The 15,301-nt window shown below is 61.9% G+C and overlaps 1 protein-coding gene across 1 annotated transcript in view; it reads right to left on the bottom strand.

Moving 5' to 3' along the window:
* NKD2 (NKD inhibitor of WNT signaling pathway 2) overlaps positions 1 to 14,065 on the bottom strand; it is a 29,589-nt gene extending 15,524 nt beyond the window's left edge. The window contains exons 1-3 of the mRNA XM_032469387.1: positions 13,859 to 14,065; positions 13,721 to 13,756; positions 13,320 to 13,420 (exon numbers count right to left, since the gene is read on the bottom strand). Coding sequence (XP_032325278.1) covers positions 13,320 to 13,420; positions 13,721 to 13,756; positions 13,859 to 13,883 — 162 coding nt within the window. The 5' untranslated portion in view covers positions 13,884 to 14,065. The remainder of the gene's footprint in view (positions 1 to 13,319; positions 13,421 to 13,720; positions 13,757 to 13,858) is intronic.
* Positions 14,066 to 15,301: the final 1,236 nt, after the last annotated feature.

Here is a 15,301-nt window from a genome sequence, read left to right as displayed (position 1 = left end):
AACACACATGTACACAGACACGTGCGTGTACACTGTGAACACGTGGGTGCACACATATACACAGACGCATATGCACGAACATGTATACACATGCACGAACATACACGTGTGCGCACACGTGTGGGCCCATAGATACACTGTGAACATATATACACATGCATGTACGCATACATACCTGTGAACACACACTTACACACGTGCATACACACACACACACAATCTCCACCCCAGAAAATTGAGAAGTGGCCACAAAGTACGCCAGGAACTTCCTCAGTGACTTCAGCTCTCAGCACCCTGGAACTCTGGTTTTAGCTTAACGCTAGATCATCTTGCAGCTTGTCTGCAGACCTAGCTTTCTCCCAGTCACGCCTGCTACTGTTTCTCTCTTCAGAGCTAGCAGTGAGTAACTTCACAGAAAAAGGCAAATCATGGGTGATCGAGCTTCCAAATTCTGCCGCTGCCCGGCCGCAGAGGTCACAGCACAGGCACTATTGACAGGACCCACGCCCCATGCGCCTGAACCATCGCACCCGCCATCATTCTGTTTAGACGAAGTTTAACGCCCCTGGGTGTTAAATGCAAACCCAGATTCATCTTCCTCCACCTGAATTCTTTCTCAGGAAAAAACACTGGACTTTCTGTTTTCTTGCATTCGTATTAAAGCCTCATGTTTCCTATTTCAAAGGAACAGTAATTCCAAAGAACCCCATGCATTTTACGTTTTTTTTTTTCAGTTTAGAAGGCTCCGTGTGTTAACACGTGATGTCCGGGCCGCAGCAGAGATAAACAGACTGGCAATGTCACGGGTGTGTATGTGATTACAGCCCCAGGACCCAGTGGGCTGAACCACACTAAGAAAAGTAATAAGGGTTTCCCTTCCTTTGAAAGCTCCTCCCTAGCGTCAGGTAGAAAGACTCCCTGAGAGGTAATTACCCTCGAACCAGCTCTGCTGCTGCTTCCAGGCCCCTGGGGTCAAAGGGGAGTGCAGTCTGCCCCACCCTCACCCCAGCCACAGCCGGATCTTAAAGGAGCAGGGACGGAACCGTAGCTGCTTTTACAGGCAGAAACCAAAGTCCACCCTTGAAGCGATTTAGTTGAGACCCCACGTGTGAAAGTTAAAAAGTGTTCTGAGGAGACCCATACGTGCCCTTTTAAACCCTTTGACCCCCTTCACCCAGTTCTCCTACCCACCCCCCACCTCCAGCAACCAGCAACGCGCTCTCTGTACCTATGAGCTCGACTTCGTCTGTTTTATTCTACGTTTAGGAGGATCACGTGGCATTTGTCTTTCTCTGAGTTATTTCACTTGGCTTAAGGCCCTCCACATCCATTCCTTAGTCACAAGGGCGCGATCTCACCCATTTTACGGCTGAGAGGTGTTCCGCTGTGTGCGTGTTCCGTGTCTTCCTCGTGCCGCCATCCGTCGCTGGGCACTCGGGCTGCCTCCACGTCCTGGCTGCCGTCAGCAGAGCCGCCGTGAACACCGAGGCGCACGCGCCTTTTCTGACCGGTGTCTTCGTTTGCTTTGGATACACACCCAGCAGTGGGACTGCTGGGTCACACAGGTAGCTCTGTTTTTAGTGTTTTGAGGAACCTCATGCTGTACCCATTTACGTTCCCGCCAACGGCGCACGAGGGCTCCCTTTCGTCAGCACGCTCGCCAGCACTTGTTATTTGCTGTCTTTTTGATGATGGCCATTCTGACAGGTGGGAGTTGATAGCTCACTGTGGTTTGGTTTGCACTTCCCTGATGATCAGTGAAGTTGAGCACCTTTCCATGTACCCGTTGGCCATCTGTAGGTGTCTGGAAAAACGTCTTTGTTAAACGATGCTCTTGTCTCAAAAGCGGTGCCAGGCCTGGGCAGTTGTGTGGTTCCGGACACCCTGGGGAGCACAGGCTGAACCCCAAGAGCAAGAGACCCGCCGGGCCCTGCAGCCCTGCTCCGGGTGGTCCCCGAGAAACCTCGCATCAGGCATGATGTGCCTCTGTCCCGGGACCCGGAGGACAGGCACTGTCCTTCTCCAGGACAGGCCATAGGACGGGAAATGAGGGCTGGGCACCTGAGCACCAGGCCAGGCACTTCTAGGCAGTTCCATCTCACACAGCCGGCAGGCCAGCATTGCCTGAGCTCCCTCCCCGGAGGGTGGCCTCTGGCCAGAGACAGGTCGGCACAGGTCCGCGGAGTCCCAGGTGAGGCCTTTCAGCTGGGCGGGCTCAGCCCGTGGGGAGAGTACCTGCCACCTTGTCCCCCACCACCCCAGGGACAAGGGGCCATGGCATCCCTGCCTTGGCACGAGGACCCCAGACACAGCTGACTCATCACCTCAACCCTCCCTGAGTGCTGGAAGAAACCAGAAACACATCTCAGGCCTCAGGGGAGACGTCGAGAAACACAAAAAAGCGCTGTCTTTCCTGAAGGCCAAGCCAGCTCTGGTTTAGAGAAACTTACATTGTTTCAGACAAACCAATGGAAAGAGAGAAAGGGCTCCAGCCTGTCTCCCCAAAGCTGGGAAGACGCGGGGCTGGGAGTCCCCGAGAGGCAGCGGGTGGCTGGGTGTGGGGTCCTCCGCCCCAGTGCACTGCCGCTCCCCCAGTGGGCGACGCCATCTCAGACCCTCCTTGAGCCGCGCGAGGTCTGGAAAGCAGCCATGTGGACACTGGGAGGAGGGAGCATGGGTGTGGGCCCCAGTCATTCTTCCTCCCTCCCCTGTTTTCACAAGTCCCCTGCACGTGCCACCTCAGCTGAGAGCCGGGGGCACCTCCCTGTCGCTCCCCGGGTCAGGCCTTCTGTCAGGGCCACCTCCCCGCTGTACTCAGGCCACCACATCAGCGGAGGACATCCCCTCCGGTTTCTCTCACGCACCACTGTGCCATCTGACTGTTCCTCCCGGCCTGGGAGCCGCAGATGCCTGGACAGCAGGACCGGGAGTCTGCTGAGGGGGGTGGTCTCGGCCCCACGGTCCCTCGTGCTCTGACTTTGGGCACATCACTTAAGCCCTCCGTGAAAGGAGGCACCAGTGAACAGCATCACTCTCCTGGGTGGACGGCTGGAGGCTGCAGGGGTCACCCCCCGTGACCAGGGCCACACAGCAAGGCTGACGCCCTCCTGCCCAGCCGCGTCCCGGCCTCTCTCTTGATTCGGCTTCCAGGTCACTCATCTTTTCTTCCGCTGTGTGTCGCTTGCCATCCACGGACTGTTCATTCAGATACGGTTCTCTCACCTCCAGACACTCCCTCTGGGTTTCCAGCGCCTTCTTCCCCTTCTCACCTCCCGTGACCACATCTCCTCCTCCTCCCGGAGAACTTACAGTGTGTCTGTCCTTGCTGTCCTGACGTCCCGTCTGCTAGTTCCATCGTCACTGGTCGTGGTTCAGTCTGTTTCTACGGAATGCTTCTCTTCCAGTGATGGATCGTAACTTCTCTGCTCTTCTCATGCCTGGAAAATTTTGATTGTGTGCTGGACATCGTGACTTCTGTCTGTGCTGGATTTGGTTATATTCCTTCAAACAATGTTGTATTTTGTTACTGAGTGCGGATTTTTGGCCTTAGGTTTGCTTTTAAGCCTGTAGTCTAGGTGCTCAGCCACACTGTGAAGGTGATGCCTTCCGAGGACCTGCCTGTTCTGCTCCGACTGATGGAAGCAAAGCGTTCGCCCCCCTGCCCCCCACCCCCCGAGCCCCAGGGCTTGTGGTGCCGCCCCTTCCCAGTGGTTCTTTCCCGACCTCTCACACACCAGCAGAGCAGCCTGCCAGCAGACCTGGGTGCTCCCCAACTCTCTGAAAACCCCTCTCCTCCAGTGGGTCACCAGGGCCCTCGGGAGCTGTCTGGGTCCCCTGTTCCACGCCACGACCTCCAGGCTGCAGCTTTAATCTGGGCACCTGGCTGGGTTCCTTCCTCTGGGGAATCGCCACCTGGCACTAACTCGCGTCTGAAAATCACACACACAGCCCCCCAGCTTGGCTGGGTTAAACACCCCTCAGCATCAGCTTTTCAGGCAGCTCGGGCAGGCCCCCCCAGCAGCCCATTCCCAGGCACACATGGCCCGTCAGCACCGATGCCTGTGGAGTCTGGACCCAGGACTTTACCTCCCATGACATCCTTTCACTGCCCTCCCTCCTCACCCACAAACACCAGCACTTCTGATCTCACAGGTCAGTGGGAAGACCCAAGGCACTGACTGTCCCTCCCACATTCCCTGCAGCAGAGTCCACCACAGATTACAAATCAGGGCCTCACAGCGTCCTGGCCAATTTCATCTGTGGTGCAAGGTGGCTTCCCGGCAGCCCTTCTGCTGCTCTGCCAACAAACCTCCATGGGCGAGAAGCAGGTGGCGGTGGGTCCCCTGGGCCCCAGGACCACCAAGAGCGGCCTCCCCCTGCTCGTGGCCCTGGCAAGGAAGGAGGTGGTCAGTGCCCCCGAATGCCTCCACACATGCACATCTGGGTGCGTCACCTGCCGCACAAAAGCAGGAACTGCAGAACCCTAGTGCTACAATCTGCTTTGCTTTCTTACATCTGAAAAGCCTCCTGCCAATTTAAAAACCAAAGCCTCTAGAGTGTTCAAAAATGAGCAGGGTTTGCACATGCCCTCAGGACACTCGTTGTGCCCACCTTGGTGATGAGGCCTTCACAGGAGTGACACCCGCTAAGATGGCCTGGGCTCTCCGCCTCCAAACTCCAGCCACAGAGGAAGGAGACATGGGGCTTGCTGGATGCCAAACGGTGCTTTCTGGAGCCGTGCTGTCCACGTGGCATGCGTTTACATTTATTAAAGTGAGACCACGTTAGAAATCAGCTCCCTGCCACACTAGCCATGTTCCAAGCACAGACGCGGCCAGCGGTGACTGTCGAGGGCATGGTGGATATAGGCCACGCCCAGTCCCGCTGGACAGCGCCTCCCAGGAGCATCCTGTTCCACCTCCCACCTACTGGCAGGGACGCTGGGCCTTGAGACACACAGACTGGCTGAGGTCACAGAGATTGCTGGCTGGGCTGCAGCCCCGCAGCAGGGCTCCCCCCACCAACACCCTGCCTGCAGCTCACAGGATGGCCCCTGCACAGCTTCTGGGAGGGACCACGGCAGTCCCACCTCCCCCAGGTTCCTGGCCAGAGGCAGTAAGGTCAAGATTGCTTCCAAATACAGAGGCCCTGATGTCTGACCCGCTACTTGGCAAAAAGGTGCTGGAAGCCCGCTGGGAGTGGACCGGCGTTGGCCACAGTGCTCACAGCAGGCGCTGTCCAGGTCCTGGCCGTCCACCATGGTGTGGAGCCCACCCTGCACCCCACCTCAACCTCCAGGCGGGGGCTATCGATGCACGGAGCCCACCTGGGCTGCTCGGGAGGCAGTGGGGGGACCGCAGGCTCCGGGCAAGTGACTGTGAGCTGACCAAGGGTGAACTGCAGCCAGCGGGGAAGGTGCCCACACCCACCAGGAGCAAGTTCCTCCAGTGCAGAGAGGACATTTATCTGCAGCTTGCATGGGGCTGGCGGCTCAGGAGGCTTCTGGGTTCCCAGAGGACTTACGGGCCAAGTGCAGTTGTGTCCCAGTCTTCACAGGCCCCTTCAGTGTGGAACCCTGCTCCGCACCACGAAAGCAGGTTCCAGGCTCTCGGGCACACGAAAGGCCAGTCCTGAAGCCCCCAGAGCAAGCAGGTCCACCCCAACGGGCAAGGCCTTGCTGAGCAAGGCCCAGGAGGGCCTGCAGCTGTGTCTGCTTGGAGCCTCACCCAGCCAAGACCTTCATAACCCGCCTGGTCGAGCTGCTTACTCAGCCTAGAGCAGACCCCCAAGGTCTCCTTCTCAAGTGAAGTAATTCAATGCTCTTAAAATGGCTGCAAGCTAATCAGACTGTTTCAAATGCAGACACAGCCACATCCACAATCCGGCTTTTAACAACCTGGGTGTGGGCTGAGCTGGGCTGGGCTGGGCTCTCGGAGAGGCCCTGCCAGCCACCTTCCCCTCCAGGCCGGCTGCACAGAATCAGGAATCCATCTCAGAGAGGCGACAGGCTGGGAGCCGTGACTGGGAGCTAAACGGTGACTGTCCCTGAGTCGGTGCCATGACATAGAACTTATCTTCGTTCTACAAGTATGGGGCCGGTTTCCTGGGCCTAGAAGTCGATCCAGAGATACAGTCTTAAATTAGCAAATACTAAAACGTAGCAACTCGGCCGCTCGTGGGGACACTTGGGGCGGTCTCAGAATAAGGATCTCAGATGGACGCATCACCTGAAGACTGCACAGATCCGGTCAGAAGAGCCTGGCTGCCGACGCTCCTTGTGCAAGCCCCTTCCACGCCTGAGTGGATCCCGGTGCCAGACACCATTCTCCCGGTGCCCCGCAAACCCACACCCACCCGGAGCCTCAGAGTGTGGCCTCCCCTGGAGACGGGCTGGCCTCTGTAGCTGTGATTGGCTGAGTACGGGCCCCTGATCCAATGGTGGGGTCCCCGTAAGGAGAGGAGAGACACAGAAATGCAAAGAAGCCACACAGAGGCGGAGGCAGAGACCACAGAGATGTGGCCACACGTCCAGGGACGCCTGGAACCCTGGCAGCTGGAAGAGGCAGGAAGGACCCTCCCCCGGGGCCTCGGAGGGAGTGCGGCCCTGCCGACAGCTTGATGTCAGGCTTCTGGCCCCAGAACCAAGAGACAGGAAAGAGCTGCTGCCTTAGGCCACCCAGTTCGTGGTTTTCGTCACAGCTGCCCCAGGACCTCAAAACAGGGAGCCTGAGGCTGCTTTTTCACATAATTACTTCAAAATATTTAATTTTAAGGCATTCCTAACCTTGATTAGCTATCAAAGTCCCAGAAACTCCAGGATGATCTACCTTCAAACATCCAGTGTCCTCTGACCACGAGTGAGACCAGGGGTCCAGCTCCCCGCAGGAGGAATCACCCAAAGCCTCCAGGAGGAAGCAGCAAGCCCTGGGACGGCCAGGGCCCCCGGCCTCCGGGCGGGGTTGGCCCATCTCCCACAGGTCTGGACGTAAAGGAGAGGAGCCGGGGAGAAGGGGGGAGGGGGAGAGGAGAGGCCAGGAGCTGCAGACAGACCCCAGCAGGCGCGGCGAGGCCGTGGGTGTGGGAAGCACCCAGCCCGCGGGCTCTCTGCCTTCCAGTCAGGGCAGGAGCTCAGGACTCAGAGAGAGGGAGCTTCCCGTGCTTCTTCTTGGGGGAGGGGGGGCATTCACAAGTGCTGCTGGAGGGGGCAGGGGAACGGCGCAGAGGCAGCCGCCCTTCTCCAGGCACAGCAGCCAGCAGGATTACAGGCTCTGGCTCTGGACACTGGAACCAGAAAGCCAGGCATGCGGCCCCTCCCCAGGCCCCACCTCCCAGAAGCCCTTCCAGGGGGACCTCCGGGAAGCAGGGGAACCCTGGCGGGGAGCAGCAACGCTCAGGCAGCTCCTGCAGCCAGGGTGCAGCGGCCGCCTGGCCGGGGTGGAGGAGCGTTTGGTCAGAGCGGCTGTGGGAGCCCCTGATGTTGGTGGACCAGGCCTTCCTCAGTCCTCTCTCCCCAGGAGACCCCATCCTGGGGACGCACTGGTTCAGGGACTCAAGCCACTGGCCTGGTCTGGACAGCAGAGCCGAGAACGCCAGGTGACACTGGGGTGAGCGGTGTGGAGAGAGCGCGTCTTGGGGTGGACAGACAGACAGCCCAAGTGTCGGGACCAGGGGATGTGGAGGGGTCTCAGGAGGGGTGGAGCCTGGAGAAAAGCACAGACGTCGCACAGCAAAATGGTTGTTAATAAAACGCCAGGAAAAGGAGCCCAGGGGCTGAGGCCGAGAGCGGGCACGGCCTCGTGTTCTCAGGCCACACGGACACCTCACGCTCGGCCGTCACAGCGGGACAGCCCAGCAGCGGTGGGGCCGGTACAGGGTGGACGTGGAGGGGCCAGGGTGGCGGGAAGCGGAAGCCAGTTCTGAGCTGAGGAAACCTTGTGGCCTGTTAGGGCTGCTGTGCCCAAGTTCCTGAGGACGTGGCTGTGTGCGGGGCTGGGATCACTGCAGAGGTCCTCACTTAGGACGAGGTCATGAGGGTGGACCCTGCTCCGCAGGCTGCTCTGACAAAGAGGACATCACGTCTTGGGAGCGACCCTGTGAGGACGGCCCGGCAGGAGGGCCTGGACCCCTGGATCCCCAGCCCCCAGGACCGGGACGAGGAGTTCCTGCTGTGACCATGGCCCCAGGAAACCCAGACACAGCCGGACGCCAAGGCCACCTCCCCTGGGAAGCTCACACCAGCAGGGTTTTCTGCTGTGACACTGGCAGCCCCACCCCCACACGCAGAGTTGTCCATGGGCGCCTTGCTGGATGGAAAGGGCACCTGGGCCCGCTGAGGAGAGCAGACCCACACGTGGTCCTGGGCTGTCACCAACACGACGGCCAGGCAGGGCTGGGCCCTCTCCCTCCACGGGGCCACCCAGACGGCCGGGACAGCCCTCTGGGGCACCCGTGCCGGGACCTACGCCCAGGAGAGGGCTCCACAGGGATCCACATGCCAGGCCTGCCTCGGGCTGGGGGAGGTTCCTGGAGAACTTCCAGATGCCACAGGCATTTCTTCCAAACCCAGCGAGTTTCTGATGCAGGCGTCGCCGACGGCAACACTGTGCAGCCAACCCAGACAGCTCCCCTAGAGCCCCGGCCGCCGCACAGACTCATGAGCGGGACTGCACTCCGGCCCGGCCGGAACCGGCGTTGGCAAACCCAGCCTCTGCTATGGCTGCGGCGGCCACAGCTTCCTTTCTTCAGGGAGGAGGAGGGGCAGGGGCCCCTGCGACCACACGCCTGCCACGCCTGCTTGGGCACCTGGCTCCTTGGGGGCTGCCAACCCCAGGGGGTGGGCACAGCGCCCTCCGGCCCGGAGCACCTGGTGTGAGAGCCGAGACGGCGCCCGGCTGCATGCCGTGCTGACACCTGCGTCTGGATCTGCGCTCACACCCCCTTAACAGTGGGCACGGTTGACCAGACAGCTCCCGGGGCCGAGGGCTGACTTCTGAAGACTGCAAACCAGCATCGATTATTAAAGGAAACATCAACAGAAGCCCTCAAAGTCATCCAAACGCCTTGTCCCCAAGTAAAGATGAGGAGAGAAGGGACAGGCACTGCCTGGACGCATCCCCGAGTGTCCTCACGCGGCCAGTCACGTCCTTGATGAGAGCAAGGTGACGTCAGGTCTCTCCTTTCACTTCAGGAAGTCGAACTCTCCGCTCACCCAGCAGCAAAGTCGGCTGTTACAGAGACCGGCTTCAGTCCCACGGGCCCCTCCTCTCGCCGTGTGAGCTCCCGGCTCCAGAACAGCGTCCCCAGGGCAGGTGTCCGTGTGCTCCCGCATCCTCCTTCTGTGAACAGCCCCTCACCTGCACCTGGGGCTCCTCGAGAGCAGCCCCCAAGTGCACACGCAGACGTGGAGGGCCCGTATCACGCAAGGCCTGCCCGAGAAAAAGCACGCCTTCACGTGCCGAAGCGACCCTGGCCACCAGGAAAGCATCTCGAGAGACCAGCATCCAGGGAGGAGCCCCCTTCAACCACCCTCCTACCGTGGGAGACGGGCTCTGCCACCCGGCCTCTGTCCCCCACAGCCAGCGTGGGTCCACTGCCCCTGCCTGAGGTCGGGGTGCCCGGCAGCCTCTCCTGGTCCATGTCCCTGCACACCCCTCACAGGCACCCCAGCGGGGCGGGGCTGCACACATGGTCTGGCCCGTCCACGTGCCCTCAGGCCCTCCTGGGCATCAGATGCTCCTGGCTGCACTGGTCACAGACGGCCCCACCTCCTGTACCCCCGCAACCCGGGGGTCTCTTCCCCACAGACAGCAGCCACCCAGGTCTGCAGGTGCAGACGCGAGGCAAAGGTCAGCCACTCGCCCTTGGAGACAGAGCAGCCGACTCCCCCATGGGGTCCTCACCTCCCCGCCCCGCTCCAGGAGGGGACCTCGTGGCTCTGGGGTCCCCCGCAGGAGGCCCCCTATGGGCTAGTTGGGACCGCTTGGCGCATCCTCGGTCTAGAGGGTGCAGTGCGGCCATGGGCAGTTCCAGAAGCAGGGGTGGGGTGAGGGCACGGATGCCGCCCGACCTCGGGAGGGATTCCCTGGCCTGATGTCAGTGCCCCCCGAATCCAGATGAGCCCCCGGCCTCTGCGTGTGTCCGTGTCAGCCTCGTTCATGACTGGGCCAAACAGGCTTCCAGTACCCAAGGACCAGTGCGCAGTGGGCTCCTAAGAGAAAATGACGCTCTCTGGCAGGTCCTGGCATGGCATCCAGACACCCCACACGGGCTGGGACTCTAGAGGTCATAGTGTCCCCAGAGCACAGGGGCCAGCCTGTGGAGCCGCACTGTGGCCGCAGTGCCCACTGCCTGTCTGCTGAACGCCACACAGGCAACATCACTCCTTCCAAGTGGCCTGCGGCCGGACAGCATCCGCAGGGCAGGACACACACACGCACACGCTGTCCCACCCTGTGCCTCCTGCCAGCGTGTGGTCACTCCCCGCACCACGGCTCTGTGCTGACTGGGGACTGGGTGGCGTCCGGGCCGTGTGTGAAGCCACGGGGAGTCCCACCCCAACTCGAGTCTCAGTTGATATGAGCCTCCAGAGGTGGCTGGAAGGTCCCCTTTTCAGGCTTACTTAACAGAAATCTGTTCTATTCACAACAAAATCTCAATTGTTACTGGTGACGCCTGTTTTCTGAACTATCCCGCCCCTCAGGGAGTGCTGGAGAAATCAGACGGGGACGTGGGGAGCGAGTGTGTGCGGAGAAGGACAAACTTCCAGGACAGGGACAGCCAACCTCCACAGAGCCTCGCCAGGACCCCCGCTGCTCGGTGCCGACCCCACCAGTAACCCTGATCCCGGCTGCTCCGCTGCCATGAGCCCGCCCCGCACTCCTCATAAGTTTAGTGCAGCACAAGTGCCAGGTCAGGCACGCCGCTTCCTAGACCCTGGGCCACTCCTGCCACCATCCTCATCACCCCCACACCCGGCACAGTGCTGACCCTCTGGGGGCACCTGGCAATGGAGCAATACAGCGCAGCTCAGGATCGACAAGGACTCCTCCAGGTGGTGAGGCAGGCAGTCCACCTACCTAGAAAACACTAACACCGATCAGAGGTTGCTTCAGACGTGTGCCAAGCTGGCACCAGGAGCCAGCACTAACAACCAGTGGGCAAAACCAGCCTCGTCTCCTCTATTCCTGGGGGCGCGGGCGAGGGCAGGCGAGAGTCAGTTACCTGGTAGACACTCACATGATCTCCGCCAGGTCACTTGCCACAGTTCTTGTGCCAACGCGACCCACCAGGGTTGACCTGCAGGGAAGCACCTTCAGGAGAGGAGGATGTGTCCCCTCTTGGGCCCTAGGCAGATGGCACTGGGTGCTGGCCTTCCCCAAGCATCACCTGGGGAGGCAGGGACAGTGGATGGGGCTCTGGACACCACACGAAGAGTAGGGCCAGAAAAGGGAGGGAGGTAGGACTCGACACCCCAGTGTCCTCTGACTGAGCACCAGGGCAGAACCTGGGGTGGCGGGCAAGGGAGGGGACAGGGATACAGCAGCGAGGTGCCTGTGTGTGCCGGGGTGAGGGGCACCTGGGCCAGGAGGTCTAAACCACAGCCCTGTGGCCAAATGAGGGAAAGATGGGGAAACGTGGAAAAAGAAAAAATGTATTTTACTTAAAGGACCATCCATTGTTCTGAAATTTGGCCTTCCTACATCATGGTGTTAGAAGAACCTGTCACCAGCCGGGGCTGTCTCACTTCGCCAGCGGCCCGAACAACCCAGACAGACTCGCGCCTGGTAAGCCCCTTTCTGACCCAGAGGCTGCCTTCTGGCTATGACCTCTCGTGGCGACAGGACAAGGGAGCCCTTTGGGGTCTTCATCGGGCACGCAGCCCAACATGAGAGCTCTTCCCTCAGGTCCCAACACCTCCCGGAAGGGCCCCCCGACACCATGACACTGGGGGTTTCCAACATGAATTTTGGGGGAAAACACACATTCAGACCACAGCAGAGAACAGAGTAATAAGGGAACAACCCAAGCCACGCGCCTCATCACTCCCGAAAAAGCCCCAAGCGTGCGGACCCTGTGGGCCTAGAAGACCAGCGCAGCCCCAGCCCCGCCACCTCACAGTTTCCAAGGGCGTGCTCTCCGTGAGCCCGCTCCACTAGGGAAGCCCTGCCTTGGTGTGGGGGCCGCCCTGCTGCACCGCGGCCGGACTCCCATTCACAAGCGCGCTGCCCGTGATTCCAGGGCCTGAAAGGACAGTGCAGGCCATGGTGCCCACGCCTCCCAAGAAGGCCGCAGGCCAACGGCTGGCAGAACAGGGCCAGCCTACGCCACTGACCGCTGAATTCCTCGCAGCAGGAGGACCGAGCTGTAGGAGACACGCCCTGTTACCAACACCCACCTCCCAGGCAAACTGCATCAGGCAAACTGCATCAGCCAGAGGTCCCGCCCGATCCCCAGGGACGAGAAGCGCAAGTCCGTCCAACCTCACTAGATGGACCCAGCAAGTACTTTAAAACGTAGTTCCTACCTTCACACGTGTGGGATTAAAACTCCACTCCCAGAAAGCGAGAATCGTAACTCTAGTATGTGGTTTCAGGGCATATCTGGGCCCCTTCTCAGAATGCCATACCAGTGTTTACAGATACTCTCAAAACTTATCATTTATCAACTGGCCAGTAGAGTGTCCTTCTGTAAAGGGAGTGGACATGCCTGTGAGCTGGTGCTCTGTGGACTCCAGGGGCGGGTGGGGAGCAAGCAGTGGGCAAGGAGGGTCTCAGCCGTCTGTGTGGCCACCTACTTGAGCCCCATCTGACGTCCCCTTTCTCCTCGTGACCAGTGTGTGGAGTCTAGTTTCCCCAGGGCCCCTCTGGCACCCCAGGCCGGGGCATTCTCTGCTTCTGGACAGAGCACTTGAGCGGGACCCCTGTGGCCCCTGCCGGCCCTGCTGTTTGGGTGGCCTCGGCTGTCCGCTTGGAGCCTGGCTTTCCCAGGAGCCTCCCTGCAGGCCAGCGGTCACCCACGTGGCAGATGAGCAGCAGGGTGGCCTTTAACTCTGGTGACGTTGCTGTGCAGGACAAGCATCCTAAAGGAAAGCAGGACTCAGCCCTGCTATCCACTGCGCCAGAGGGGGATACTGAGGCCTGTGCCACTGGACCCCCGCCTGGGACCTGAAGGTGGGAAGGGACTGGCTCTCTTGGCCCAGCAGGAGTCACTCCCTCTCGGCCATCTGGGCCTTTGCCTTCTCAATCCCGGGTCCCAGCCAGGGGGGCAGCTGTGGTACTCACATCCACTGGCCTCAGTGGGGCCAGGCCCACCACGCCTACCTGCTTGTCCCTCGCACTGTGCTCTGCGCAGCCGCCACGCCGCTCCACCTCCTCCACGCCTCTGCGGCCACTCGTGTACGCAGACACCACAAAGCTGTCCCCTGCAGCCCCGCGGGCGGACGCGCGGGAAACAGGGCGCCGAGAAGGGAAGGAGACGCGCAGTGAGGGCCGGGGGAGCTGCGACTTGGCGATGCCCCACCGCCCAGCGCGCCCACCCGTCTCCGCGGGGGCCTGGGACGCAGGGCTCAGGCGTGCGCCGGGGTCGGGGTCTGGGACCGGGGTGGGGCAGGCTGCGCGCTCCCAGAGGCCCCGCGGCACCGTCCCCCAACCCGAGGGCTTGAGGGCAGGCCCCGCGTCGTGCTCTGGCCCCGGGTCCCGCCCGGGCCGCCCGGCGCGCTCACCTTCGGGGCTCTCTCTTCGCTTGAAGGCTGCGGCGGCTGCGGCGCGGCCGGAGGGCAGGGGGAGAGGGGAAGGGACAGTGAGTGGCCGGCGCCCGCCGCCCGCCCTCCCTGCCGCCCGCCGGCCCGCCCGCATCTCACCGTGCTTGGACTGGAATTTCCCCATGTCTCCCCCGGGCCCCGGCCCGCCCGCACTCCCGGCGCCGCGCTCAGGTGCGGGTCTGGGGTCCAGCGCGGGGGCCAGGCGTCCCCGGCGGCCGCAGGGACCCGGGGGGCGGGGGTCGGGTGCAGCCGCGGGGCGCGGGGCGGGCGGGCCGGCGGGCGGGGGCGCAGCGCCGGCGGCGGCGGCGGCCCGACTCCCTCTGAGCGCGCGCGTCCGCGCCTGGGCTTTAACCGCGGCCGCCGCAGCGCCCCCCGCGGCCGCCGTCCGCAGCGCACCGGCCCCCGGGACTCGCGCCCGCCTCCAGCCCGGCCCTCCCACGTCCGCAGGGGAGCCCTCCCCAGTCCGGGCCCCCGCTGGGGCGCGCGCCAAGCCGGGGACGTAGAGCGGATGGCGCCTGCCAACGACAAGGACCCGGGACAAGCCGCCTGTAAGGATGTCGGGGGCTGCAGTGGACCCCGCGGTCCCGAGCGGATGCTTTCAGGGGCAGCTCCCCACCCCCTCCCCCTCTCATCCCAGGTCAGGCACCCGCATCCTACAGGAGCCCAAGGGCCCTCTGCAGGAGAGAACGCTGGGGCACCGCATCCCTGTCTGGCGGTGATGGTAGTGGGTCTCCTGGGGGGTGGGGGATGGGAGCCCACAGGTGGCCCGTGGGGGAGAGTCGGCTGGAGGGACAGAGGACGGAAGAGGGGGGTCTCTGGGAAAAACCAACTGCTAGCCCTGGTCCGGCTAACGTGGAACCGCTGGCTCCTTCCTGGAAGGTCCAGCTCCAGCCTCTCTACCTCACGTCAATCAAGGACAGGAAGGGACTGGGGTGGGGCCCCAGGGTGGGTTTCCGCCTGCACCCCATCTTCTTGGACCTGGCTGAACTCCTGGGCAGTGGGGGGAGGGTGTCAGCCAAGCTGGGATACCCAGGCCTGGTCACCTGCCCTCGGCCTCCTCCACATGAGGGACAGGTGCACCTTTCCTGCGTCTGCCTCCCTCCAGGAGCCCAGCTTCTCCGACCCCTCCCGCAGCACCCTCTCGGCTCCTTCCCCTGTGATGGCCCCTACCCTTGCCTTCTCCGATCGCCTTGGGAGAAACCACCCCTTCTCACCTTCTCCTTGAACCCCAGCTTGCTACTCCCCTCACTTCACCTGAACACCCCACACACACACACACGCACCTGAATCTCCTGCAGCAGCTTCGACTCCGCGGGTGCCGGTGACCCCGTGGTCACTCCCACATCTCCAGCTCTTTGGATGGCTCGCAGCCCTGGAGGTGGGCTGCCTGGGCAGAGGGTACACCCCACCCAGGCGTGGCCCTTCCCCTCCTTGGAGCTGGGCTTCCCCTGCTCACCGCAGCCCCACAGCTCACGTCTAGCCAAGTCTGGGACCCGGGCGATTCACACACACCATCTGTCCAGCTTTCAGGCCATCAAGTTG

This window comes from Camelus ferus, chromosome 3 (genome assembly GCF_009834535.1).
Source record: "Camelus ferus isolate YT-003-E chromosome 3, BCGSAC_Cfer_1.0, whole genome shotgun sequence".
Classification (NCBI taxonomy): domain Eukaryota; kingdom Metazoa; phylum Chordata; class Mammalia; order Artiodactyla; family Camelidae; genus Camelus; species Camelus ferus.
The sequence above is the reverse complement of the archived record's forward strand: the minus strand, read 5'-3'. Positions and strand labels throughout refer to the sequence as shown.